This window comes from Geotrypetes seraphini, chromosome 1 (genome assembly GCF_902459505.1).
Source record: "Geotrypetes seraphini chromosome 1, aGeoSer1.1, whole genome shotgun sequence".
Taxonomy (NCBI): Eukaryota; Metazoa; Chordata; class Amphibia; order Gymnophiona; family Dermophiidae; genus Geotrypetes; species Geotrypetes seraphini.
The window spans coordinates 67,111,719-67,125,420 of record NC_047084.1 but is presented as its reverse complement, the minus strand read 5'-3'; the positions used below and the strand labels follow the sequence as shown (position 1 = coordinate 67,125,420).

At 43.4% G+C, this 13,702-nt stretch overlaps 1 protein-coding gene across 5 annotated transcripts in view; it reads right to left on the bottom strand.

Moving 5' to 3' along the window:
* Positions 1-13,702, bottom strand: part of CPLANE1 (ciliogenesis and planar polarity effector 1) — a 372,488-nt gene that overhangs the window by 268,381 nt on the left and 90,405 nt on the right. For all 5 annotated transcript variants that reach the window (XM_033932742.1, XM_033932734.1, XM_033932750.1 and 2 more), the window contains 2 exons: positions 6,811-6,891; positions 6,483-6,650 (listed from right to left, as the gene is read on the bottom strand). In XM_033932742.1, coding sequence (XP_033788633.1) covers positions 6,483-6,650; positions 6,811-6,891 — 249 coding nt within the window. The remainder of the gene's footprint in view (positions 1-6,482; positions 6,651-6,810; positions 6,892-13,702) is intronic.

Genomic DNA, 13,702 nt, shown 5'->3' with positions numbered 1-13,702 from the left:
ATCTATATTAAATTACCACAAAAACCTCATGTGCTTCTCAGTTTTTTTCATCTTCAAAATTCTAAAAACAAGTGAACCCCTCCCCCCACCGACACAATACATAAATGCATACACAACTCAGTAGGTCTACAGAATAGAGGTAATGTAAAGCTCTATAGTGGAAGGGGAAGCGGCATCTGAATATTCTGGCAGGTTTGGATTTTAATTACTCACCTTTTCCTTACTCTGAGCTCATAAATTATATCTAAAGTAATGGAAGGTTAAGCAATTTGGTCCAAGTCACAAAATGCAGCAGAAGGAGAGTGCAGAATTTGAACCCTGGATTTTCCTGGTTCTCAGCCTACTTCTGTAGCCAATAAAGAACAGTTACTTACCTATAACAGGCAAGTATTCTCACATGTGGGTGACGTCATCTATGGAGCCTGGTATGGACAGTACGAAAAGTGTACTGTCAGATTAAAGTTTTCAGTCTTGAGACTGCCCGTACCATGCATGCCAGCGCTGGTGCCTTCTCACCCAATGTTGGCTCGTTCAGTAAAAAAAAACTAATAAGCCAACTAGGGGAGGAGGGAGGGTCATGAGAATATCTGCCTGCTGTCCTTGAATAACATCTGTTATAGGTAAGTAACTGTGCTTTATCCTAAGACAAGCAGGCAACATATTCTCACATAAGGAACTCCCTAGCTGAACTAGAGGGTTGGTGAGTAGTTTGCATTTAAACAGAGAATAAATTTTGTATTACTGCTTGGCTGAACTTACTAGCTCATCTGAAATAATTCTCCAAACAGTAGTGAGATATGAAGGTATGAACTGAGAACCAGGTAGATGCTCTACAGATGTCCTCAATGGGAGTGGATTGTAAATGAGCTACTGAGGTTGCCATAGCTCTGTCTTTATGTGCTGTGACACGACCATTCAGAGTTAGCCCAGCCCAAACATAACAAAAGGATATGCAGTCCGCAAACCAGGTGAAGGTGGTTCTCTTGGCGACAGGAGTTCCCAGTCTGTTAGGATCAAATGACAGGAACAGCCGAGTAGAAGTTCTGTGAGGTTTTGTGCAATCCAAGTAATAAGCAAGAGCACGCTTACAGTCCAGGGTTTGTAGAGCAGCCTCACCAGGATGGAAATGTGGTCACGGGAAAAAAAACAGGTAGAACAATAGACTGGTTGAGATGAAATTCTGATACTAGCACTCTATCATGGTAGAAAAATGTGAAAGGAGGTTCAGAAACTAGAGATTGAAGCTCGCTGACTCAGCGTGCCGAGGTGATGCATAGAAATACTACTTTCCAGGTTAGAAACTTCAATGATATAGATGACAGAGGCTCAAATGAAAACTTCTGAAAACTTGGCTCTTCTCCAAAATGCAATGACCTCTCCCTCATCGATTTACTAATTCCCTCTAAACCTCTCTTTCTAAGCCCTTCTACTTTTCATTGTAGTTTCTTTCTCTACCAATTACTGTAAACCGTGCCGAGCTCTACTTCTGTGGAGATGATGCGGTATAGAAACTTAAGGTTTAGTTTAGTTTCAAAAGGGCAAATAGGATGACATTAAAGGTCCCAAATCACTAGCAGTGTCTTGATTGGAGGCTTGGTATTAAGAAGGCCCTTCATAAATCTAGAAAGCATGGGGTGTGCTGATAAAGTTTTGTTGCCCAGAGACATGAAACGCCATTATTGCACTGAGGTGAACTCTGACCGAAGTAGTTTTAAGACCAGAGTTAGATAAGTGTGAAAGAAATTCAAAACTGACGAAATAGGACATGAAACCGGATTAAGCAATTTGAGATTACACCAGTTTGTGAAGCGTGTCCATTTAAAATGATAACATTGTTGTGTGGATGGTCTTCTAGAAGCTTCAATGATATCCAACACCTGTTTTGAGAAGGTCTAATGATGGGGTAATAAATACCATGCTTTGAGAGCTAAGGAACGAAGACAGGGATGTAGAAGAGAGCACTTGTTCTGCATTAGCAATGTTGGAAACATTAGTAGAGAGATGGGCTCCCAAACACTGCATTGTAGGAGAAGAGGGCTTCATGGCTGACAGGGCCACTGAGGAGCTATTAGGATCATGGTGGCTTGCTCTTGGCAACATGAGCAGAGTCTTTGTTAGCAAAGTAATTGGAGGGAATTCATAAAGGAATTTGTTCTGCCAGTTGAAAAGAAATGCATCCAACTCCAGGTGATTGGGAGTGTAGATTCTGGAGCAAAATAGTCTTGGAAGACCTGATGGAGAATGCTGGAGTTGATAGCCCACTTGTGTGGTTATAGAAACCTGCTCAATCTTTCAGCCAGAATGTTTTGTTTTCCCTCTAAGTAAACTGCTTTTAGGAAGATGTTGAGAGGAATCACTCAATTCCAGATTTGAATTGTTTCCTGGAAGAGAGGGTAAGTTCCTGTACCTCCTGTTTGTTCACATAGTACATGGCTACTTGATTTTCTGTTTGAATCAGAACTACCAGGTTGAGGAGTCGGTCTGGAAATGTGAAAGAGCATTTTGAATTGCTCAGAGCTCTAGAGATTTATGTGTAATGTCTTCTCTTGGGTGCTCCAGGAGCCTTGTGTGTGAAGAACTTCTAGATGGGCTACCCATTCAAGCATGGATGCATCTGTTGTTAATTCTTTCTGATGTAGTGGAGTCTGAAAAAGAAGGCCTCTGGTTAGACTGATGGGGGAAAGCCACCAGAGCAAAAAGACTGACAAAGTTCAGATGATACTTGAATCCTCTGAGATAATGTTCCGTAAAATTAAGACCACTGGGATGATGAGTCCTCCGAGGAATCCTGAAGTGTAGACGGGCAAATGGAGTCACATAAACTGTGGATTCCATGTGACCTAACAGACATAGCATTTGGCATGTAGTGACTGTCAGGTGAGCTGACATGGTTTGGCAGATCTGAAGATAGTTCTGTGGTAGGAAAGCATGGGCTTCTGTAGTGTCTAGGAGTGCTCCAATGAATTCCAGAACTTATGTAGGCTGTAGGTGAGACTTTTCGTAATTGACTGCAAAACCCAGAAGTTCCAGAAGATGCACTGTGGATCTGATTGCTACTTGTGCTGCCTGTGGAGTGGGAGCTTTTACCAACCAGTCATCTAAATAAGGGAAAACCTAGAAGCCATATGAGCAGAGTGTCACTGTCACTACTACTAAGCATTTTGTGAACATTCTGGGTGCTGAAATGAGTCCAAATGGGAGTACCTTGTACTGGAAGTGATGAGCTCCTGTTCTGAAATGAAGATACTTCCTGTGGATAGGGTGGATAGAAATGTGAGTGTTAGCTTCCTTGAGATTTAGAGAGCAGAGCCAATCGTTCATTTCCAACAGTGGAAGAAAGGTCCCCAGAGAGACCATACAAATCCTCTCACTCACTAAGACCCGGATTCTGTATAGGCTTTTGAGAATCACATTCGGGCATCCTATAGAGCAGTGTTCTTCAACCGTTTTACACCTATGGACTGGCAGAAATAAAAGAATTATTTTGTGGACCGGCAAACTACTAAGACTGAAATAAAAAAAACCATCTCCACCCGTCCCTGCGAGCTCAGTTCCTGAAAACCATCTGATCCCATCCGCACAAGCCTAAATAGTTATGATTTTATAGTGAATATATTTTATTAAAGTATAAAAAGAAACAATATTCTGTACAATTGTCATTTTATAAATACAAACAATACAGAGCAAGGATCAACAAAACCCCTGTCTCCCCTCCCCTTCACATATTTCCCCTCTACTATCAAGAAAACTAAATAAGCCAAATTATTACAGAATGCTACACATAAATATCATGCTAACAGAATACTGCACATCACACATGACAGGAATAATGTTAGGAGAGTACAACTAGGGCAACTTCCCCCTGGTCAGAGAGAGCCTAAGCCAGCTGGAAGCTAAAGAAGCACTGCCTGGGCTTTGCAGTCCCCAGTTATGTCTAATACCAGCTCTAGCAGTATACATATTTCAAATCTGATATATTCTAATCACAAAATAGAAATAAAATTATTTTTTTCTACCTTTTGTTGTCTCTGGTTTCTGCTTTCATCTTCTTTTCATACTCTTCCTTCCAGCGTCTGCCCTCTCTGTCTCTTCAATCCAGCATCTGCCCCTTCCAACCACTGTCTGCCCTCTCCCCCTTCCATATGGTATCTGCCTTCTTTCTATGCCCCTCTCCCCTTTCCATCTAGCCTGCACCTCCTCTCTCCTTTTTACATGATTCATTCCAGCTTCATTGCTCTCTTCATTTTTATCTCTCCTACACCAGATCTAGCATCTTTATCCCTCTCTCCTTATTTCTCTGCTGACCCCCTTCCCAGCATCAATCTCTCTCTACTTTTGCATTCCTGTCTCTCCCCTTTTCCTCATCTGATCTCTCCATTCCAACCTGACCTCTTCCCCCTCCTCTAATCTTCTTGCCAACTGTTTCCTTCCTTTTTTCCTCCTCTCCTGTCCAGCAGTACCCCATCTCCTTTTCCCCTCCCCCTATAAAACATTAATTCTCTTCCCTTCCCCTCCTCCCCTATCCAGCAATACCCCTTCTCCCTTCCCTCTCCAGCAATACCTTTCCTCTCTCTAGCCTAGTGGTAGCTCACTGTGTGCTTCTAACTTCACCACACAGCTACTGCTAGCATTAATTTAGCCGCAGTTTCATCAGGCAGCCTCAGGGTCTTTGCTAGGCCAGTCCGCCTCACATTATCGAAGCAGGCTGGCCTAGCAAAGGCCACGAGGCTACCTCATGAAACTGTGTCTAAACTATTGTTAGCAGCAGCTATGTGGCAAAGTTAAACGCACACAGAGCTGCTGCTGCTGGTCCGGGGGTGTGGAGAGACAAGAAAGGTAGGAGTCCCAGCATATATGACAGTAAGAGTCCTGGCATATGCGACAATAGGAGCAAGTCAGCTGACGCAGGCGATGAAGCCTCTCTTCCTGCCCTGTACACAGTTTGCGATACACTGAAGGTAAATGCCTGGAGGGGACCCAAATCCTTCATGGACCGGCAGGAAATTTTTGCAGACTGGTATTGGTCTGCGAACTGGCAGTTGAAGAACACTGCTATAGAGAATTGTGCCTAAGCCCGCCTATGAACCTGATTCTCTAACCGACGTCCATGTCAAAAGCGCTGGTTAGGAACATTGATGCTCCTCAGACTGCCATCCGTCACAAATAGGGCATAAATCTGAAGTGTCTCGACCTGAGTCCATTCCACCTCTTTAAGCAAAACAAGGCTTTTGAGACAGATAGAAGCTTTTAATTTCAAATTGAGAAATCTAAGATGACCACCACAGCAGCAAATTTAATGCCAAAAATGGCCAAGGGGAGCTACACAGAAAAATTAAAAATAGCAATTTTGGGATTTTTGAGGAGGGGAACTTAACATTAACTCTGGAAACCCCTAAGAATCAATTTTAAGGATCCCACCCAAATCGATCTGCCAGGCTGTCAGCCATGCTGTGTGCTGGGAGTTGCAGAATGGTAGCTGTAACAGCTTACAAGGAGATCCTCTGTCTCAACAAGCCTGGAATCTAAACTGCTTGTTTCTTCTGACTGCCTCTTTGGCCCAACACACTGGCCGTTGACCTCAATTCCCTCTGGAACTCGCACTCACTAACAGGGGTAGGAATACCACCACGGAGCCACTTAGCGTGTGCTCAAACCTACTAGCAAATGAACCTGGGGCAAGCTATGCTCCCAAAAAATAGGCCCTGAGCTCCCGAACTGTTAATGCAGGCTATCCAAGTGGATGCACTGCAAAGCACCCTACTCCTTGGAAGCAGACCCTCTGCCTCAGTGCCTGCGCTTTCCAGCAGCCAGGGCTATTCCCCAAGAGGATCCTCTGCAGCATGAAAAGTAAGCCTTGCAAAATAGTAAAAAAAAGACTGAATTAAAAAAAAAATAAACACAAGCAGAAAAGACAAGCTCCTACTGTATTGGTTGTAGGAAGACAACTGAGGAATTGGAGGATAGCTCAGAGGTAAGAGGAGCCAAAGTATGCAAATGAAGCTTCCTACAAGAGATCTCGCAAGAAGGGATGGACTACCTAAGGTTCAGAAATAGAGTGGGGTTGTTCAAGAAATGGCTTTTGAAAGTAGACACACCATTTTTGGTGGTATCTCTGGACTATTTCTGCTTGTCTATATCCTTTCAGCCTCCAGAAATAAACAAAGATTTTCAATAAATTCTTAGCAGTGACCTGCACAGAGGAATTATCTCTTCTTCCTTTGGTTTAAACCTCCTCCTATGCATACTTGCATCCCTCTAACTCTAGCCTGTTTTATCAAAACTTCCTTATCCTGAGAACACGCAACACATTTTATAATAGCAACTAAGGAGAGCAGCTTCACAGAATTCAAGAAAACCTTGATCCAATAAACTAGGTATTTTTGATTCTGAAATCATGGCTCAATTTAGGAAGGCCTGCTGTAAAAATCAAAACTACAGCTCTATTACCCAACTGAATAAAAACTTTTTAAAAAATAACTTACCAAGTAAATCTTCTGTCCACTTAGGTATAGATATTGAAGATCGTCTCAGCATCTCTCTCACTAAATGGTCACAAAGTCCCTGACCATTACTTAAATTGTATTGGTATAGGTGACAATATAATATAGCAAGGTAATACCGAGTCTGAAGAAAACCCGCTCTCTTCCCTCCTGTATGGAAAAAAAAAATATGATCAGCATAAGACCCAAAAGTATATTGCAGTATATGTTCAGGAAACTTAAGTTGGGTAACTATATATTCATTCCCGACATACTCCTAAGAAATATATTGGTATCTGAAAATTGTAGGAACAGGCTGTTCTACACTAACCTTTTGCTGAATCTTCTTGCAAAACTGTCTTCCAGATTTGTACTGCCATAGTGTATGAGCCATAAAGAAAGTGTTCCTCACCTTAAGAAAAGACAAATATATTAGAGAAACTGAATACATATTGCCAGCATGTAATTCAGGGCCTAACCCAAAAGTTAGGCTAACTGAGATTGCAGGGCCTACCCAGAATGTCAGCCAAAGGTCTCTGGGAGATACTGCAGGCAGCTTTAACCATAGCTGATCCCTGGTGATGTCAGTGTAGGTTAGGGTGGTCCATGGTATTATGCAAAAAAATTAACTTTGTCAAATTTTGTCTCCACAAGGCTTATTTTTATTCACTTGGTATGCCTTACTCATGTTTCAAATTTCAGCATGATTAGACAATATTTAGAGGTCACCCCAGCATGCACAGGGGTATTCATTGGAGTTCCTTTTCTATCCCAGCTCCTGTAAACCGTGCTGAGCTCTACGATTGTGGAGAGGATGCAGTATACAAACCTAAGGTTTAGTTTAGTCCAGTTTATTGTGTATGTAGGTGATTGCGCATAGTTGGTTTGTATAGCTTCGTCTACTTTGCGATATGTACCTGAAAAGTGGCTCCTTGTGAAGTCTGTCCATCAACTGTCAACTGCTAGACTGCCACATGGACTAGATGTTTTTAGACTGGTCAATTTTCATCACTATGATGACGGAAAACCTTTACCAGAAAGCTATAAGTTGGTGTGCGAGTCAGCAATGGCGGTATGGGATCAAGCCAGGGTACCGACACAATGCACAGACTCTTGTGCTAGGAAGTTGAAGAAACATGAATAAAACTGTTGCAAACAAGGCACTCACAGCCATTTCCAGACATCTATGATTTCTATCCAAGCGCCTAGCAGCATTTTCCTTTTTTGACAGAATCACACCAAAAACAAAGCTATGAATGGGCAAAACTTACCCCCCTCTTCTACGAAACCATGCTGAATGGCCCGCGCTGCTCCTGACGCTCATAGGAACTCAATGACTGTCGGGAGCAGCGCAGGTGATTCAGCATGGCTCTCTGCGCTAAAAACCACAAAATATCTGTACCAATGGAAAAAAATGAATAAAAAAGAAAGGCAGGCCTGTCAAAAACCCTGCAGACCTGACGGTAACTCAGTTACCACAGGTCTCAGCAGTCGGGTTTGTCAGTAGTAAAACCCGACTCAAAATAGCCAAGCAATTGTTGGTGAATCAACGCTTGGCTATTTTGCATAGGGTTTTGCTAATTTGAATGGGAGGGTTGGGATCGGATCGCTACAGGATTTAGTGAATGGGGTTGGAGGGAAATTTGGTTGCAAAGGGCTCGCAAACCGATTGGTACATGATTGGTTTGCTTACTGAATTTGGGCCAAAGAGGGATAAAGAGAAAGGGATATACAGTACACTAGCATTCATACCCAAAAAACATACACATACTGGTCACTCATATCCACATGCACACTTAGTGCTGCCCAATTCACCATGAATCGATTCACTGTCTGAGAAAATTGGACTCACTGATTCAGTGACCAACACCCCTCTCCCACCCCAATGAGATCTGACATACCTCTGAGGCCTCCTAAAGCAACAGCAGTGGTAGTGCTCTGAATGGGCTGCTTCCCAGCCTGCTCTGCCGGGGCCTTCCTTCTGCCGGATCACTGATGATGACATGGCACTGGGAAACCCTACAGGGAAGGCCATGATGTATCCTATTCAGAGCGCTGGCACTGCTGATGCTTTAGGAGACCTCAGAGCTATGTCAGGTCTCACAGTAGGAGGGTTGGTGCAGTGCTGTTGCAGAAGGGGATGGAAGGGAGCGATGGAAAGCTGCTGCACAGAGGGATAGATGGGAGGGGAGGAAAGCTGCTGCTTAGGGGGAGGGGAATGGAGGAAAGATGCTGCACATGGGGGGGGAGAGGAAGAATTGGTGGGAAGGAAAGGGAGAGATGAAACAAAGAGGTAGAAAAGGGTGAGATGGAGAAGTCTTTCATATGGTGAAGGAGAGGGAGACATGCATGAAGAAGAGAGGAGAAATGTTGGACGGAGGGTAGAGGGTAGAGCTGCCCAATTCACATTGGTGAATCGATTCACTTTCTTAAAAAAATAAAAAATCGGACTAACCGATTCAGTGAGCCCTGAGCGCATCTCCAAAAATAAAGCAGTGGTGGAGGTAACTGACGGAAAGAGGCAGCACTCAGAACAGGCTTCTACTAGCCTATCCCGCCAGGGCCTTCTCTCTGCCGCATCACTGATGATGTTCAATCAACTGCCTCTCTTAAAATTCTATTGTGTGTTTGTTGGTGCCATTTTGAAATTCTGCGCTGAATGAATGAATGCAGAATTCTGCCAGCATAAATATTTTATATATGTTTTTTAAAAAATTGATTGTCAACTTGCATATTTGTATTTTTTTGCTCTAGGAACTATCCCCTGACATGGTACTCGAAACATGGCCATGTTGGAAGGTTACCTGATGTTATGGTTAGAGACATGTTGGAAGGTTACCTGATGGTATGGTTAGAGACAATGAAGATAATTTTGAATTCTTTTTTTAACTTCTTATAAACTTCAGTGAAAAGGAAGGATATAAGTCAGATGATTGTTATTAAAAAAAAAAAAAAAAAGACAAATTTAAAAATATAAAAAAATTTGTGGACCTATGAGGAATATGCTGTTGATTATCCACAAAAATTTGTTTGGGTTAATTACACTTTGAGGTTAACTCGCTATCTGCACAGTATGGCATATATCCAGCAGAACTATACAAGTGTTAAGTAAATTAAGCAGAGGGATGAGGGGCTGCATGAGAAGGAAAGGGAGACAATGATGAAAGCTTCATGGCAATCATAAGTGAATATGTGGATATTTTAAAGACATAAATATGTAACCAGTTGCCTCCTTGATTTTAAACTGCAACTAATCATCAGTTGCAATCTGGCTAAATTCAGATCCAGAAAGATTCTTTCACCTATAGTGTGAAAGACCTTTAAGGAAAGATTAGGTTCTTCGGTAATCTTTTTTTCTGGTAGTCCCTGGAAGATTCAATATGCAAGGTGTCCAATCCATAGCCGCGATCCAGTGTATGCAGAAATCCAACACTTTTTTCACCATGTGCTCCTCCTACCACTCAGAGAGGGATAGAGCCACTTACAGTTATGTCAAAAAGCCAAGCAACCACACTGGAACAAGGCAACAACAAAGGAAGAGGTTTGGGGGAATCTCCATGGAAACATAAGCAAGGTCTGCTTTGTTCTGCTCTGCAAGAAATAGTAACAGAATTACTAAACAGCCAACAGGAAACAAAAAGAACAATTAGGAACAAGGTAGAACTAACCTGCAGTAATCAAACAAGCACCCACTGAAAACCTGCCATCAGTAACAATTATACAGTACACAGATAAGAGTGAAATCCCTCACAGGGCCCATCTGCTGGCTGGAAAATACTTCGGTCTTTAAGGAGAAAAATATAAGACAGGCAATTCAGTATAGGTTCAGTTTTTCTGAGAGAGAGGGTCATATAAAATCCTCCATGGACTAGTACCAGAAAGAAGATTACTGAAAGTAAGAAACTAATCTTTCATTCTGGTACGTCCCTTACAGATTCAATACGCAAGGTGACATGCCAAAGCAATGGCATCGTCTAGGGAGGGACAGAAGAGCTTGCCCTTAATACCAAGGACTCAAAAGCGGCATTAGGTTGAGCTACCACATCCACATGGTAAAATCTGGTAAAGGAATGAAGAGAAGACCAAGTAGCCACCCTGTAAGTCTCTTCTGGAGGAACTGCACGCGCTGCTGCCTACGTCGCAGCAACACGTCTTAGGGCGGCTGCTTGCCACAGGTGATGTAAGTTGATGAAATGGCCATATGGATCCAATGGGCGATAGAAGCCTTAAGACGCTGGCCTACCTCGATGAGGCTGGGTTGTCAGGATAAAAAGATGATCTGAAAGGTGAAAATCAATAGTTTTCACCAAATAGTGGAGGAGGTCCTCTCCAATTTGCGCAAAATTTGATCCTTTTGCACCGACCCCATGGAGTGGAAGACAGGTAAACAAACCTCTTGATTGACATTACATTACATTACATTAGGGATTTCTATTCCGCCGTTACCTTGCGGTTCAAGGCGGATTACAAAAGGTTAATTTAGAAATACAGAGTTACAATGATTGGCTAGATAGGTAAGTTGTAGATTTTATAAACATTAACGGGTTGTTGAGGGTGAGGTGGTTTGTAAGAGAATTAATAGTTGGTCATAGTGGAGGTTCTTTTGTTGTTGTTAGTGCAGTAATGGGTAGATCAGATGTCGGTTTTAGAGTTACTAAAAGGTCGTGATGTTAATGCTGCTTCAGGAATTTCTTGAAAAGTGTGGTTTTTATTTCTTTTCTGAACGTCCTATAGTCTGGAGTGAAAATCATAAACCACTGTCTATAGTAAGGAAGGAACTTAAAGGATAACAACTCCTAAGTCTGTTATGCACAGAGAAGGCTCCCTACATGAAAGAGCCTGAAGCTCCGAAATACACTGGGCAGTGACAATAGACACTAGAAAGACAGTCTTGATTGTCAAATCCAAAAGCATAGCATCCTCCAGCGGCTCAAAAGAGGTTTCCACAAGACCCTACAGAACAATATTAAGATTCCAGGTAGGAAAAAGCTGATGTAAAGGAGGACACTGGTCATATCTGGATAAGCCATCAGTGAACTAGAAGCACTGTGTACTCGAAAACACGAAAGATCAGCCACATGAACTTTAAGGGAGGCCACCACCAAACTTGGAACCAAACCTGCCTGAAGAAAAGCCAGAACCACTGGAACAGAAGCCCTTACCGGCTCCACCTGGTCTCTGACACACCACTGCTGAAAAGTTTCCAGGCGTTAGCATAAGAAGCCATATCAGAGGGTTTCTTGGACCTCAAAAGCATCAAGATGACCACATCAAAATCTCCCCACTTTAGAAAGGCTGAAGGCTCAAGAGCCATGCCAAAAGACCAAAGCGCTGTGGGTTCTCCTTAGGAACCAGACCCTGATTGAGCAGATTGCGATGAAGAGGGAGCTCGAGTTTCTGTTTTGATGACAGACCAGATCTGCATACTACAGATGGCAAGGCCAGTCTGGAGCTACTAGTATCACCAATCCTGGATGCAATATTATCCTGCAGATGACCCAACCAATCAGAGGTCATGGAGGGAGCACATAAAGGAGCTCATGTGCTGGCCCAAGTTTCCTGGTTCTGTCCTTCGACTGAAGAAGTGCTTGGCTTTTGGGTTCTTGGCTGACACTATCAAGTCCATCTGTGGCTTGCCCCAGCACTGCACTGTAAAACGGAATTCTCTGTGAAAGAGAGACCATTCTTCCAGATCCAGGATCTGTTGACTGAAGAAGTCTGTTTGTACATTTTTGGCCCCTGCCAGAAGATGCACCTCTGCCCAGCAGAACAGCATTTGAGCTTCCTGGCCCAAAAGAAGCGTTTCTTGTGCCCCTCTGGTGATTCACATATGCCACTGCCATGGCATTGTCTGAAAAAACTTGCATCGCTTTTCCTTCCAGAGTGCTCTGTAGAGTCCTTAATGCCAGCCATATGGCCCAAAGCTCTAGATAACTGATCGACCAATGCTTCTGAGATGGAGTCCACTGCCCCTGAATGGAATAATTCCCTCAGTGAGCTCCCCAGTCTGCTAGGCTGGCATTCAATATGATAGTGGTCCACTTCATGATCCGAAGAGGCTTGCCCTGCCAGAAAGCCTACCCCTGGATCCATCAGCACACATTGCTGCAAGCTTGCTCCATCCAGGTAAGCGGCATCTGAAGGGGATGGCATTGTGGGGACTGAGAGAAAAGCGACTCCTGCAGAGGATGATTGTGTGCTCTGGCCCAGGACACTGCCTCCAGGAAGGCTGTCATGGACCCGAACACTTATAGATAATAGCAGGCCATGGGAACTAGAAGTGCCAGTAGATCCAATATCTGTTTCTGAAGCTTCTGTCTGCGTGGATTGGGAAGAAAAACTCACCCCTGCATGTCGAATTGAACCCCCAAATATTCCAAAGTCTGCGATAGCATTAGCTGACCCTTCTTGAAGTTGATAATAGCTCCTAAGTGCTGCAGCTAAGACACCATCGTCTCCACCATTTGCTCGCAGTCCTGTCGAGATAGCCCAGATCAGCCAGTCATCCAGATAAGGATGGACCTGCACACCCATCCTGCAAAGGAAGGCCTATACCACTACAATAACTCTGCCCAAAAGACAGAGCAGCAAACTGGAAATGCTGCTGAAAAAGATGAAAATGCAGAAACTGACGATGATCTGAGTAGATCAGAATATGAGGGTAAGCTTTCATGAGATTCAAGGATGCCATGAACTCCCCCGGAGCAAAAGTGTGGAATGCGCAGAAGCGATTGACCAACTTGATATCCAGAACTGGTCTCCAGTTCTCTGATCATTTCTTCGGCACAATGAAGTAAAAGGAGTATCTGCCCAAGATTGATTCTTCTTCTAGGACAAGCTTTACCACGCGGATGGCCAAGAGATACTGCAGGGTAGTAGGAACCTTTGACTCCTTCTCCGGTCGATCTGCCAGAGAATCTAAAAATAAATCTGGAGGGAGGCGAAAGAAGTCTATCTCGTGCCCTTCCCAAATGATGTGTCTAGCACCCATTGATCTGAGGATATTCGAGCCTATTCTTGGTACAACTGAGAGAGTTGACCCCCGATCTGAAGGAGTTGCACTGAATTCTAGTGTCACTGTGACTTTTTAGTAGTCGCTCCGGGACGAGATCTTGATGCCTATGGTTGTCTGGAATTGGAAGTATAATGTGGGCAGTATCCCTGGGAATATTTTTAGGATGAAGAGCCTGAAGGACCCTGATAAAATCTGCAGGAGAGACAAA